Source organism: Triticum dicoccoides, chromosome 7B (assembly GCF_002162155.2).
Source record: "Triticum dicoccoides isolate Atlit2015 ecotype Zavitan chromosome 7B, WEW_v2.0, whole genome shotgun sequence".
NCBI classification, from domain to species: domain Eukaryota; kingdom Viridiplantae; phylum Streptophyta; class Magnoliopsida; order Poales; family Poaceae; genus Triticum; species Triticum dicoccoides.
Window position 1 is genome coordinate 6,400,238 of NC_041393.1, and position 13,371 is coordinate 6,413,608.

The 13,371-nt window shown below is 49.1% G+C and overlaps 2 protein-coding genes across 5 annotated transcripts; one reads left to right on the forward strand and one right to left on the reverse strand.

Moving 5' to 3' along the window:
- Window positions 1-4,192: 4,192 nt before the first annotated feature.
- Window positions 4,193-8,715, reverse strand: LOC119337453 (probable thiol methyltransferase 2). 2 transcript variants are annotated; one of them, XM_037609599.1, is made up of 8 exons: window positions 8,407-8,708; window positions 7,593-7,723; window positions 6,894-6,980; window positions 6,214-6,314; window positions 6,043-6,142; window positions 5,019-5,065; window positions 4,781-4,859; window positions 4,193-4,620 (listed from the first exon to the last, which is right to left on the reverse strand). In XM_037609599.1, the coding sequence occupies exons 1-8, from the start codon at window positions 8,567-8,569 to the stop codon at window positions 4,564-4,566; spliced, it is 765 nt and encodes a 254-aa protein (XP_037465496.1). In that variant the 5' UTR covers window positions 8,570-8,708; the 3' UTR covers window positions 4,193-4,563. The 2 variants fall into 2 exon arrangements, 1 of the variants encoding a protein (XP_037465496.1); XR_005163336.1 differs by having other exon boundaries at window positions 4,558-4,620; window positions 5,019-5,153; window positions 8,407-8,715.
- Window positions 8,716-8,776: 61 nt separating this feature from the next.
- LOC119337452 (F-box/LRR-repeat MAX2 homolog) lies at window positions 8,777-13,150 on the forward strand. 3 transcript variants are annotated; one of them, XM_037609597.1, is made up of 4 exons: window positions 8,777-11,310; window positions 11,388-11,503; window positions 11,927-12,142; window positions 12,331-13,150. In XM_037609597.1, exon 1 carries the CDS (start codon window positions 8,921-8,923, stop codon window positions 11,081-11,083), a length of 2,163 nt encoding a protein of 720 aa, XP_037465494.1. In that variant the 5' UTR covers window positions 8,777-8,920; the 3' UTR covers window positions 11,084-11,310; window positions 11,388-11,503; window positions 11,927-12,142; window positions 12,331-13,150. The 3 variants fall into 3 exon arrangements, with proteins under 3 accessions (XP_037465494.1, XP_037465493.1, XP_037465495.1); XM_037609596.1 differs by having other exon boundaries at window positions 8,777-11,503; XM_037609598.1 differs by lacking the exon at window positions 11,388-11,503.
- Window positions 13,151-13,371: the final 221 nt, after the last annotated feature.

Consider the following 13,371-nt stretch of genomic DNA (forward strand, 5'->3'; position numbering starts at 1 on the left):
GACGCGGCCGCCCCGCACCCCATGCTGCGACTGGCCCTCTTCTCACCCCGACGCGTGTCGCCGTCGCCATCACCAGTGCTCTTCCTCCTTCGGACACCGTAGCACAACAAGTGGGCCACGACCACACCCTCCTCCAGCCAACGTCCGTCTCCTCGCCCCCATTTGCAAATGCCACTTGGCCCTGACAAGTGGGCCTGACCGATCAGTTTTGCTTTTAGACGCATCTCAATTTTAAATCAGTGCAATTTGTTATTCACTTGCCGAAGAAGCGGTGGTCTTCTGTTATTTTTGGCAAAAAAAAAAGGTAGTTTTGGAGTACCCTAGTCACAAGTGTAGTGGTTTTCAGCAATTACTCAAAAAAAAAAAAAAGAACGCAAGCTACGTAATTTTTGTCCTTGAATCAAAATGAAGTATGATTATGGGACGGAGTAGTTCTCCCTCCGTTTTTATTTACTCTGCATATTAGAGTTGATTGAAGTCAAACTTCATAAAGTTGACCAAGTTTATAGAAAACAATATAGACATTTATCATAATAAATCTATACGATGTGAAAGTACATTCAATAATAAATCCAACGTTGTTGATTTGTTATTGTATATCTTAATATTTTTGTTTATAAACTTGGTCAAAGTTTGTAAAGCTTGACTTTGACCAACGCTAATATGCGAACTAAATAAAAACGGAGCGAGTAGTACTTAGGGCCGTTCATGCTTCATTTTGATGATGGGACGACGGGAGTAGTTTGGAAGCGTCCCAAAAGCATCATTCGGATCACAGTGAGGATAACACTTCCAGAAAACCAAGGAAAAGGGAGGAAGCCAGCAGATCTAGCTACCCTTTTTCTCTTTCTCCTTTCCGAGCGAGCGAGGTAGGTGCATGCATACACAGCTGCACATGCACATGCTTGACTTCCCTGCCCGTCTCCATACCGCACGCGGGCCGATCGACCGCCGGCGGGCCGCCTCGTATCATATCCTCTGCGCGCGCTTTGCGCTTTTGCTCGCACGAAGCGCGTCGCCAGAAGCCCACGATCGAGCAAGCATCCATCCACCGGGCGATCTGACCTCGGAATCACTCCTCATCAGGCAGGCACTTGCAGAATAGTGTTTCCGACTGATGGAATGGAATGGCATGGCACGGAGAATTGGGAATCTGCGGCGGCTTTTCAGCTTTGGTTCATAAAACGGACGGATAAACCGCACGACGAAACGGAGGCGCGGCCGTGCAACCACTAGATCAGTACTGGAGCGTGCGACCGGCAGCAGCGAAATGGCTCGTTTCTTCTTCTCCCTGCAGGCAGGCCACCAGCCTAGCTAGCTTCCACGGCGACCTGGCATTCAGCACAGTAGGGTAAGAACAAGTCATTAGCACATCAAGTTCACATGTGGAGTAGAGTACCAGGGCGCCTAGAGATGGAAATGCATGCCCCTGGTGTCGCAAAAGATGCGGGTAAAAATGGCCGCAAGAGTCCCGTAAAAGTACATTTTGCAGCTCGATGACGACGGGCATATTCTACATGGTGGAATGTTTCGGTTACAAATTCAGTCTGTGGATCTCCATATTAAAAGGACGAATAGTTTGTAACGGTAATGCTAACTGAATATGAGATGAGATATAAAAGGATAAAATGCCGCGGCGAACCTTTTGAGCTCCATCCAACGCCCTTTCTGGCCAATGCCGACCAGTTGCTTGAACCAGAGGCAACGGGACGATGCAGGTGTGCGTCTTTGTCACACACACACACACACACACACACACACACACACACACACACACACAAAGGAACAATAGCATGCACCCAAAGAGGAGAAAGAATCGTTGGGATTTCGCTTTGACAAAACGCACCTGGGATCGGAACTTGGGAAGGGCGCGCATCCATACGAGATCTTGTGCAATATGTTCCGATGCCGGATCTTGTTCCTGTCCTCTCCTTGTCATGCTGCGATTTGCGGAACCACTCCTTGTTGGTTCGGGGCCTTTGGGCTAACAAGTATCAGCAAATTGTGCTAGTCTGCTCTGATGATGGGCTGCTTGCTTGGGCCTTGCGGAAGCTCCTTTGATCTTTGATGCCTGCATCAACAAGGACGAAAGTTGTCTCAAAAAAACAAAATCAACAAGGATGAAAGTTAATTTGAGCATCCTGTGGTCAGATCAGACTGAATTTTTAATAGCGGGGTAGACTTTCTTGTGTCAGGTGTTACATGACGGCCATTTTTGAAACGTTTACACATATCAAACATTACAATTCACCGGAATAATAATACCATTTTCTCTTGCCCCGGTTCAACTGAACAAAGCTTGAAAATAAATAAATAAACATTTTCGCTTCACAAAATTTCATGAAAGGCTAACTTATCATCTTAACTCCACCCCAGCAAATATATAAACTCCAACTCTCTCTTATTACTCCCTCCGTTCCTAAATATAAGTCTTTTTTAGAGATTTCAATAAGAGACTACATACGAAGCAAAATGAGTGAATCTATACTCTAAACTATGTTTATATACATCCGTATGTAGCTCATAGTGAGATCTCTAGAAAGGCTTACATTTAGGAACGGAGCGAGTACATCAGAAAAAGAAAAAAGAATGCAAAATAAGGGACATCACCTCTATATGCAAAATAAAGAATGCTCGTCGGAGCTGCTGCATTGAGCATTGTTACGCGTACGACAGAATTTGTACAATTTCTGTACCAAGTAGTATGGCCACCGTTGATCAATGCTGGCTCAAGGTGGGTTCACGGTGGATTGCACTATCGTACCAAATCGGACCAGCTTTCATCGTACGTCAGGCACTTCCTTGCTGCAATAAGGGTAGGTGGCGTAGCAATGCGGCGCCCCTGCCGCAATTATGGTGTCCAACATGCCGCTAACCGATCTAAATAGCACGTGCCAGTGCTGCAAAAAGACCAGAAATTTGAATATAGAGTTCATGGCCCGTCACAAGAAGATCCGCTCGATAACCACCTTGTTACACATCATCCAAAGGGTCTAGGTAATCACCGCGAATACAAGCCAGAAGATCTGTCTCCTCCTATCAGCCTGGTTGGTCCGAGTTTTCAAGAATTCGGCCAGGTCCAAGGCCTCACCTTCAGGCCCCAAAGCCTCATGGACAAATCACCAAGGAAACGTCGAGCGGGGCAGGCGAAGTAGATGTGGGTCCCAGTCTCCGAGACACCACAAAGAGTGCACAACTCATCGTCAGGCCCGTGCTACTTGACAACCTCCGTCCCTGATGGGAGGCGATCACGCATAAGCTACCACACAAAGATCTTGATCTTCAAAGGAAGAGGTGCTTTCCAAAAAGGCATGGTCCACGCGGGAGTCGGTGCACGATATAGAGTGCTTCGGCCAGAATCCGCTAGCAAACGTGCACAGGAGAGGTAGGGAGAAGGGAAGCGATGCACAAAACGGACAACCCGATGAGAGCAATGACGTCAACCCTATACAATGGAAACCTTAGCGTGAGGTCGTGAACAAGCACCCAATTGGATCCAGATCCAATGGGTGGGATTACCCGGCTCCAATAACCAGTGTCGATGGGCCTTGGCCAGGGATAAGTGGGACCATCCTACGTAGCGGTCCCCTCACAACACAGCCATGGCCTCCGCCTTCCAACGCCAGAAGCCAAACACTACCAAAGGCCAAAGGGGCACAAACCCTAGAAATCTAGAACTTAGCACACTACTACTATGTAGAACGGGCCGCAATCCTCTCCCATCCCCACTCCATCCTACAAAGCCTAGAACTTAGCACACTACTACTATGTAGAACGGGCCGCAATCCTCTCCCATCCCCACTACATCCTACAAAGCCGCCGTAGGAAGAGGGGATAGAAGGCGGAAATCTCTGACTGACTCTCAAGGGTGAAAGGAGGAGAGAGAACAGGAGAGGTCAAATTGGCTCCCCTCAACAACAAAATCTTCTCAAGGAGCTCTGAAGAAAAGTAATTTACCATCACCATTTCCTGAGCTCTTTTATTTGTTTTCATTTTCCTTTTCAGATGAAGTCTTGCTACTTCTTAGTCGAGTGAGACTTCATTGAGTCTCAAACGAAGCTATATCCCCAAGATCTTACATTGGGATCCATGCAAAAAAAATTATTTTAGTTTTTTTAGCATGTTATATGTCACTTGACTGAGGCTTGGTTAAATCTCAATCGACTGAGACCTAGTCACACCCTTTCAGACAACAATATGATCTCCAAGTTGACAGCATACTTAAAACACACACGGAAATTTCACATGGCCGATTAATCTCCAACGGAAGCAGTAAGGGCCAGTTCTTTTGGTTGCAGCTTATTCTAGAAGCCCAAACAAATTTATTTTTTTAGAAGCCTAGTAGTTTAGACTTGACTAGTAGGCTTCTAAAAAGAAAATTTTGGTTGGGCTTCTAGAATAAGCTGGGTAGGGGGCAGCTTATTCTGGAAGCCCAAAAAAGCTAGCAAAAGAACTGGCCCTAAATGGCACATCACGCATGCATCGTTCAGGAAGTGCGAACTGAGCATAGAAGCCAACACAATACAGTGTATACAAAATATACAACATGGTCTTCATATATGCTCACAAAGAAGATTGCGGCCTGCCGCATCTCTTCCACCTTCCAAGTTTCTCCATACCCTGGAATGGAAAGCATGTGAATGATCAAAGACATCAACAGAAGGGGGCCATAGCTCCAATATAGCCGCCGACAAGAGGAGCGAGCGTTCACGAGATAACTCTTTTCTTTTCGGAGATAACTCGGTATATGAAAAGAGCAACAGTAGCGTGTAGGATGTACCTTGCGCGGTTTAATAGCCAGCTCATTGTCTTCCATACAAACAGCCTTGAAACCCAGCGGCTCCAGCACCTTCTGATAGCTGCAGTTCCACAAAAGAACCAGCTACCGGGTCAATAATGAAGGCAGGATAACATTTCGGTTTCTGTCCTACACAAAGCTGCGTCATCACCGAGAAAAACCCGAGCTTTTCAACTGGAAATTAATTCTTTCGCGATAGGGACGGGACATGCATACTTACTCAGCAACTGTATTATTGTAGGGCGGCCCCCCTTCTTGATCGCTGATCTGTAAGAAGAAATATTATATGCAGTGCCCTCCAGTTGTGAACAAAGTAATGTGATGGCATCCGAAGAAGCCGGTCACGTTCATGCACCTATCCAGATTAATTTTGGTGCTTAGTACTGATTTAATATGTGCATCAACTCCCCCTTGTTTCAATCAACGATGGACATTGGAGTAGGCACCTCGAATTTTTGCTTGTTTTCTGTTAGAGCACTGGCTGTCTGTCTGACTCCGAAGTGTCAAAGCAAAACACATTGGAACGACAGCGTGGGAGGTTTTAGCATGTCTTTATCAAATGCCAGCATTAGCTTTAAGAAGAGTAAGCATACTGATTCTTTTAAAGGGTGTCATGCACCAAAGGTCATGAAAACATGTGGTTACAGAAGGATAGGAAATGAGGAAACAGCGATAAGATTGTTGGTGGATTTGCGCGTCAAGTGCTCAGACTTGGCAGCAAAGTCCTGCTGCTTCACACCAAGCTATGGACCCCACATTAATCAGTTCATCCAATGTCGTTTGATACGTATTGTTGCAGTTCTCCGAAACATAGGTCCAGAAAACTATACAGGTAATTACTCACAAGAATTTGGCTCTACTAAGATACCTAGATTCTATTTGCTTTCTTCGGAGTTCAGAACTTGCTGCAGTCATAGTTGCTGTGAATTTAGTAGCAAGTTCCAGTTGTTACCTATGACTACTCTGTCTACTTACGATCCTTGATAGAAGGACAGCAATACCACCACAATCCTCCAGGATTAGGCTATTCTTATAACATAGAACAGCATAGAAATCTTAAAGGTAAATAAACCGGTTTGCATTTTTGGAGTTCAGCTTAGTACTCCCACCGTAAACAAATATAAAGTAGTGATCTAAACACTCTTATATTTCTTTACAGAGGAAGTATATCATATCATATGATAAGCAGATTAACATCTCCAATGCAAAAGTAAACAAGAAGCATAGAGAGATTCTGTCCTTACCAAATATATCAAGGTGATAAGCTCTCCATCTGGTTTCAGAAGGCGGCTAACTGTCTCTGCCCAAGCCAGCCTCATGCTCGGATGAAGTGCACAAAAGAACCTGTGTGAATTAATAAAGGTGATCTAAACTGCCTCCAGAACAACAAATTAGCAAGATAAATTGACACGTACGTATAATCGAAAATGAGGTCAAATGGTTCACTTGGTCTCCACTTGAAGAAATCAGCAACCAGAAAAGTAAACCAATCTGCATTTGGCAAAGATGATGACCACTGGTACACCAAAAGGGAAAACGATTAACAAGATGTTTTTTTTCAGATAAATGGTATAGTATATTATATTTATTCCAGTCATGAACTTATGATTATTACTTATAAAAGCACCAATTCAATCCAAATACCAAGAGCTGGGTTCAGTTGCCATTATAATCAATGCTGCACTAGGATTCATGAGTACACATGTTAAAATGTAAAAATTAGAGGTAGCATCCTTGGTCACAAAGTTATCATTTTACAAGATATATGGTTGCCTGCTGTAATTAGCTTCCCACGTGGTTTCCTTTTCCTATTTTGAAGATAGTTTGCCCCGTGACATAAATCAAACACAACCATGCTCCGCATATAAGCTTTTGCTTCCAAGAAACACGATTAAGCATTCCCAGCACAAAATGGACCTGAACCACTTTGGAAATAACTAATTTTTTTCTAGATAAGGTATCAAGCATGTTTACATGACAATTCATCATTCTGCACAGAAGAATTTACCAAAACAAACATTAAAAAGAAGCAACTAACATTGTGTTATAAGCTCACCTTAGCTGCCAATCAAGCTCTTACTCAGTTACATCTCACCTGCTTAGCCTTCTCAGCAGCTATATTAGAAATCTCTAAGCCAACGACAAATCTCTCAGGGCTTGCCAGAGCAACCACATCATAACCCTGTTATACAGCAGCTCAATCAGAAAAGATTGATGACAAGTCGTTGCAAGGAAAATTGGAGCAGAACCCTCCCACTAGTGTCAATTTGCAAAATGATCTTATTTTAACGTATTTTGCATTTCAAGTTGTAAAATTTGGTTTAGTTGTCATATTCACTAAAAAAATAGTTTAGTTGCCAAATTATTCTCGCATCCAGGACTCACCATAGAAACAATATATATATATTCTACACACTAGTTCATACATATGACAATTGCTCTCTGTGTAAACAAATTTGATATGTTTAGTAGGCTGAAGAAGTACTAGATCACATCGTTACGGTATGTGATGACTTTTTTTTTAACAAATGGTTAAAGAGCTGAATGTTTAATTGATGACCACATTTTTTTATGAATCAATCACCACACCATTATTAAAAAAATTCCTTCGCAAGAAACTTGGGATTACAATTGGATTTCTTTTTAATAAATCCTGTAAACACTTAAAAAGACTCATTCCATATACCGGATATTGCTTGGGTTTGTAGGTGTAGCCAGAAAATTGCATAGATTGAAGGGAAAGGCATAAGTGTTGAGAGAGAGGCAGATGATAAATGTCCTCTGTTTAACATACCATGCCGCATCCCGGGACCAACGCTCTTCCTTTAGGGAGGGTTCCTGATTTAACGAGATGCTCGATGATAGGCGTCGGCTTCCCCAGATCCCACGGGGTTACGCCAGTCTCCCAGGACCTCTCCCAGCCATCTGACCAGCAGCAGCAGCCAAAAATAGCAAGGGAAATTACTCCACAAAGGCAGAAAACTAACACGATGCCGATGCCGGACCGAAAAGCGAATCAAGCGACGGCACGAGGCACCACGACATATTAGGCCGACGGCGCATTTCTCTGCTTTGCAGTGACCCACCAATACCATACGTGGCATCTCAATCTCAATCGTACACCCTTTATTACCCTCCAGTGAAGTGAAATCCCCTCGTTCGGTTGCGGGTTGGCCCGGTTCCATACTCGGTTTGGTGAAGCAGCTAGCTCATTCCTCCATCGATTGCTCTACCGCGTTATTTCCGTATTGCTCCCCGACGAAATGGGTGAAGATTCTCCCCTAACCTGCGACCCCCATCTGAGAAATTCTCCAACCATAATCCAATTTTCACACATTGACGCCTAGTCGGCTACCAAACATGCATAGGTCATGGCCTCCAACCAACTAGCCGCGGAAATTTCCCCAACTACTTGCCTGCGCGCTCGCCGCGATCCGTCCACCCCACGCACAGCTAGCCGCTCGCCCCAACCACCAGGTACGAGACGGGACGAGATCGCCCGACCTCGACGAGGACGAGAAACCACCCCCTTCATTCATTCATTCAACTCCCCCACCCACCCAACAGCAACCAACCAACCAATCAATCCAGAGATCGAGCGAGCTCACCTGCCGCGTCGCCGCCGCCCCTGAAGATCTCCCGCAGCCTCCCCACCGTCGGGTTCCCGCCCGGGTCCCTCGCCCCCGCCCCCGCCCCCGCCGACGACCCCATCGCCGCCGCCCGCGCGCCGCGGTGGACGACGGCGCGGCCAGCCGGCAGCACGTGGCGCATCCGACGCGGCGGCGCCGCGCTGTCGAGCCGGGAGCGCGCGAGCGATAAAGCTTGGCGCTTTGCGGCGACAAAAGCGGAGAAAAAGATAAAAACAATGGCAGCAGCAGGAGGAGGAGGAGTACAATATACGAAGGGGATAAGAGGATAAAACCGGCGAGGGAGGGAGGGGGAGAAAAAAGAAAGGGAAAAGAGGGAAAGAAAAGGAAAGCGGGGGCGGAGCTGTCGAGTATATCACTTCCCTGTGCGCACGCCTCCGTCCCGTCCCCTCTTCCCCTCCCTCACCCACGCCCAAATCCGCCCGCGGCGACGAGCCCCCGCGGCCGGAGGAGAGGAAAGCCGGCGCCTTTGCGCATGGCGGAGGCGGGAATCGGGGCGGCGGCGGCGGCGTCGGCGCTGCTGGACCTGCCGGAGCCGCTGCTGCTGCTCATCCTCGCCTCCCTCCACGACCCGCGCTCGCGGCACCGGGCCTCCATGGCCTGCCGCCGGCTCCTGGCGGCGGAGCGGGCGACGCGGGCGGCCATGGCGCTGCGCGGGGACCCGAGGACGCCCGACTTCCTCCTGCTCCCGCCGGCCTTCTGCTTCCCGGCGCTGGAGCGGCTCGACCTCTCCCTCGCCTCGCCCTGGGGCCACCCGCTGCTCTCGTCCGCCTCGCGCGTCGCGGGGGCGCCGGCCTCCGCCTCCTCCAACCACCTCCCGCTCAGCCCGGAGGAGGCGGCAGAGCGGAACGCCTTCGTGGCGGCGCGCCTCGCCGCATACTTCCCCGCCGTGGCCCGCCTCGCCGTCTACTGCCGCGACCCCTCCACGCTCGCCAGCCTCGCGCCCTGCTGGCGGGCCACGCTCCGCGCCGTCAAGCTCGTGCGCTGGCACCAGCGGCCCCTCGACCTCCCCGGCGGCGCGGATCTCGAGCCGCTGCTCGGGTCCTGCCCCGCGCTCGCGGCCCTCGACCTCTCCGAGTTCTACTGCTGGACGGAGGACGTCCTGCCGGCGCTCGACGCGCACCCGGCCGCCGCCGCCAGGCTCACCGACCTCGACCTCGGCCTCGCCGGCGCCTCCAACGGCTTCCACGCCGCCGAGCTCGGGGCCATCGCCGCCGCCTGCCCCGGCCTCAGACGCCTCGTCGCGCCCTGCGTCTTCAATCCCCGCTACGTCGACCACGTCGGCGACGACGCGCTGCGCTCGCTCGCCGCCAGCTGCCCCCGGCTCACCGTCCTGCGCCTCAGCGAGCCCTTCGAGCCGGCGTCCACCAGCCAGCGGGAGGAGGCGGGCATTACCGCCGCGCGGCTCGTCCCCTTCTTTGCCGCGCTCCCTGGGCTGGAGGACCTCACGCTGGACCTCCAGCACAATGTGCTCGAGGCAGCACCGGCAATGGAGGAGCTCGCGCGCAGGTGCCCGCGGATCAAGGTCCTGACGCTGGGGTGCTTCCAGGGGCTCTGCAAGGCCGCCTGGTTGCATCTCGACGGCGTCGCCGTGTGCGGCGGGCTGGAGTTGCTCTGCATCAAGAATTGCGAGGATCTCACCGACGCCAGCCTTGGCGCGATAGGCCGTGGCTGTGGGAGGCTTGCCAAGTTTGCCATCCAAGGATGTAACCTTGTCACGTCGGATGGGATTAGGAGGCTAGCTACGGCGCTTCGGCCTACATTGAAGGAGGTCAGTGTGTTGCACTGCCGGTTTCTGCACACTGCAGCATGCCTTGCTGCTCTGAACCCGATCCGCGATCGGATCGAGAGCCTTGAGATCAATTGTGACTGGGAGGAGGTTGAGCAGCCCAGCTCCAGCTGCGTGGCCAACGGCACAACCGGAAGTGATCATGAGGATGACGAGCCTAGCGAAATGGCATACCAATCCGCGCCCAAGAAATGCAGGTTCTCCTACTTGGAAATGGACAATTATGAAAGCTGGGAGATGCTCCGGTCACTCTCCCTTTGGTGCCCTGCTGGTCAACTACTCTCCCCGCTCATTTCTGCCGGACTCGATAGCTGCCCTGTGCTTGAGAAGATCTCAATTAAGGTGGAGGGCGATCTTCGGACGTGTCCGCGTCCATTTCACGGGTCAGCTTTTGGCTTAAGCGACCTTGGAGCCTTCCAGGCACTGGCCAAGATGAAGCTGGACCTCAGCGAGGCGGTGGGTTATGCTCTCACCGCGCCAACGGGGCATATGGATCTTTCACAGTGGGAGCGGTTTTATTTGAGTGGCATTGAATCATTGCTGAGTTTGTATGAGCTGGACTACTGGCCGCCCCAAGATAAGGATGTGAACCACCGGAGCCTGTCACTGCCAGCGGTCGCACTTTTCCAGCACTCCATCGGACTCAGGAAGCTCTTCATCCATGGCACCACACACGAGCACTTCATGAGCTTCTTCCAGAAAATGCCGAACTTAAGGGACGTGCAGCTAAGGGAGGACTACTATCCAGCACCGGAGAACGATATGATGATCACAGAGATGCGGGCTGAGTCTTGTCTCCGGTTCGAGCAGCAGCTGAACAACCGGCAATTTCGGCAAATTCCTGATTGATGCTGAATTGGCAATTTCGGCAAATTCCTGATTAGTGCTGAATTGGGTGCACCATTACAGTGATTCAAGGTTGAATACTTCAACACAGAGAGCCCTTTGCTCTTGTTTAGTCACCCAGAGTGCTACTCATGTATGAGTGGGTTGCTTGCGATGATCGGTGTAGTAACTGGAATTGCTCAGTCCATTGATGATAAGAGTAGAAGACAACGCCTGATCAAGTGACAGTGGTATCGAATCTTTATTTGCATTCCTTTTTCTTTTTCTGGTGTAATAAGAGAGAGACTCAGAGTTCACATATTTGCAGGAGGCAAGATGATAAGTTAGCATTTGAGGGAATTTTGTCAAGGGAAAAAGTTTTTTATTTATTTTCAAGCTGAGCTCAGTTGAACTGCGGCAAGAGAAATTGGCATTATTATTCTGGTAAATTGTAATGTTTGAGCTCTGTAAACATTAGAAAAATCGGCAGTCACTTGTTTGTCATATGCCCTTGTTCTGCAAGTGCCACATTTCACTCTCATTGTGAAGATGGCCTAAATTCCAAAATTTGCTGCTTAATTATACGAATGGTCAAACACATGTGTACATGATTGGTTTGCTGCCCTTGTGTTTACTACTGTCACTGTGCCCTTGTGTTTACTACTGTCAATTTCCTTTGCCTTTCTGCATCAACAGGGTTGACCATAAGTTCAAATTGCATGGCAAACAGGTTTTGCAATCTGCTGCTGAGTAGTGACATGAGATGAACTTGTAATACCTGACACAAGAAAGTTCACCCGGCCATTAAAATTTCAGTCTGATATGACCACAGAATGCTTAAATTAACTTTCTTCCTTGTTGATGCAGGCATCAAAGATCAAAGAAGCTTCTGCAAGGTCCAAGCAAAGCTGCCCATCATCCGAGCAGGCTCCCACAATTTGCTTGTTAACCCAAAGGCCCCTAACTGAGGAGTGGTTCCGCAAATCGCAGCATGACAAGGACAGGACAGGAACAAGATCGGGCATCGGAACATATTGCACAAGATGTCGCGTGGGCGCGCGCCCTTCCAAGTTCCGATCCCAGGTGCGTTTTGTCAAAGCGAAATCCGAACGATTCTCCTCTTTGGGTGCATGGTATTGGAGGCAAAGGCACCCAGCCAAGCCAAGCACTATGGCTGCGTACTCTCTGTGACTGAGAGGTCTCTGTTATCTTAATCTGATGTGCGATCAGCGCGTGCGCTAATAGTAATGCCTTCTTTCTGGGTCAAGTAGGTACATAGCTGGAGGCGTCTCAGTGGAAGAGGAGGATGCTGGTGCTGTATAGAATTCAATGCAAAGCTGGCTGGCGTCTAGAAGGGCCAGATCGGTGTGATAGAGCAGAAGCTTTCCCTTTTCTTTCTTCCTCTCGCATCCATGCGCCACGTCGACGGCTTCTTCTTCACATGATTGGCCCTTTGTGTGTGTGTGTGTGACAAAGACGCACACATGCATCGTCCCGTTGCCTCTGTTTTAAGCAACTGGTCGGCATTGGGCAGAAAGGAGGGGTTGGATGGAGCACAAAAGGTTAGTTCGCTGCGGCATTTTATCTTTTCGCTATCTCGTCTCACGCTCAGTTAGCATTACCATACTATCAGTACATAGTACCATTGCAAATTATTCGTCGTTTTAATATCGAGATCCGCAGACTGAATTTGTAGCCGAAACTTCCCACCATGTAGAATATGCACGTTGTAGCACTGCAAAATGTTGTAGACTTGTATGGGACTCGTGCAGCCATTTTCACCCGCATCCTTTGCGACCCCAAAGGATCCATGGATCGGCCGGAGGACTTTGTGGCCGTCGCCGCGTGCGGATTGTACGGAGACGGAGACGGGCAGCCAAGTCAGTCAAGCATGCATGCGCCTACCTGGCTCGCTCGGAAAAGCAGTGTAAAGGAAAAAAAAGGGTAAAGCGCTTGCTTGCTTGCTGTAGGTGCTAGGCTTCCTTGGTTTTCTGGATCCGAATGATGCTTTTTGGGATGCTTCCAAACTTTGTTGGACCGCTCATACTTCATTTCGATTCAAGGGCAAAACATTTCCTAGCTTGCCATTTCTTATTTGGTGTTGTAGCTTGCCTTTTAATTAGAACAATTGATGTCGTCCATGCATCAACATAAGGAAAAGGCGATCTGGAACGGCGCTTAGCCATGCTGACACACACTACACCTAATCTTGCTCATTAGGTTGGAATATACAATCACCAGATTGGTAACTAGATCAGCCTCTTCGTACGTAAAATGTAACATCCAGATAAGGTCGGGGCGGAGAGAAACAA

Bases quoted from the DNA above. Each gene is read 5' to 3' on its own strand.
- LOC119337453 (XM_037609599.1), bottom strand. From the start codon at position 8,569: ATGCGCCACGTGCTGCCGGCTGGCCGCGCCGTCGTCCACCGCGGCGCG. The intron at 7,724-8,406 runs GTGAGCTCGCTC...GCTGCTGGTCAG, and splicing joins GGGCGGCGGCGACGCGGCAG to ATGGCTGGGAGAGGTCCTGG. The intron at 6,981-7,592 runs GTATGTTAAACA...GCTGTATAACAG, and splicing joins TGGTCCCGGGATGCGGCATG to GGTTATGATGTGGTTGCTCT.
- LOC119337452 (XM_037609596.1), top strand. From the start codon at position 8,921: ATGGCGGAGGCGGGAATCGGGGCGGCGGCGGCGGCGTCGGCGCTGCTG.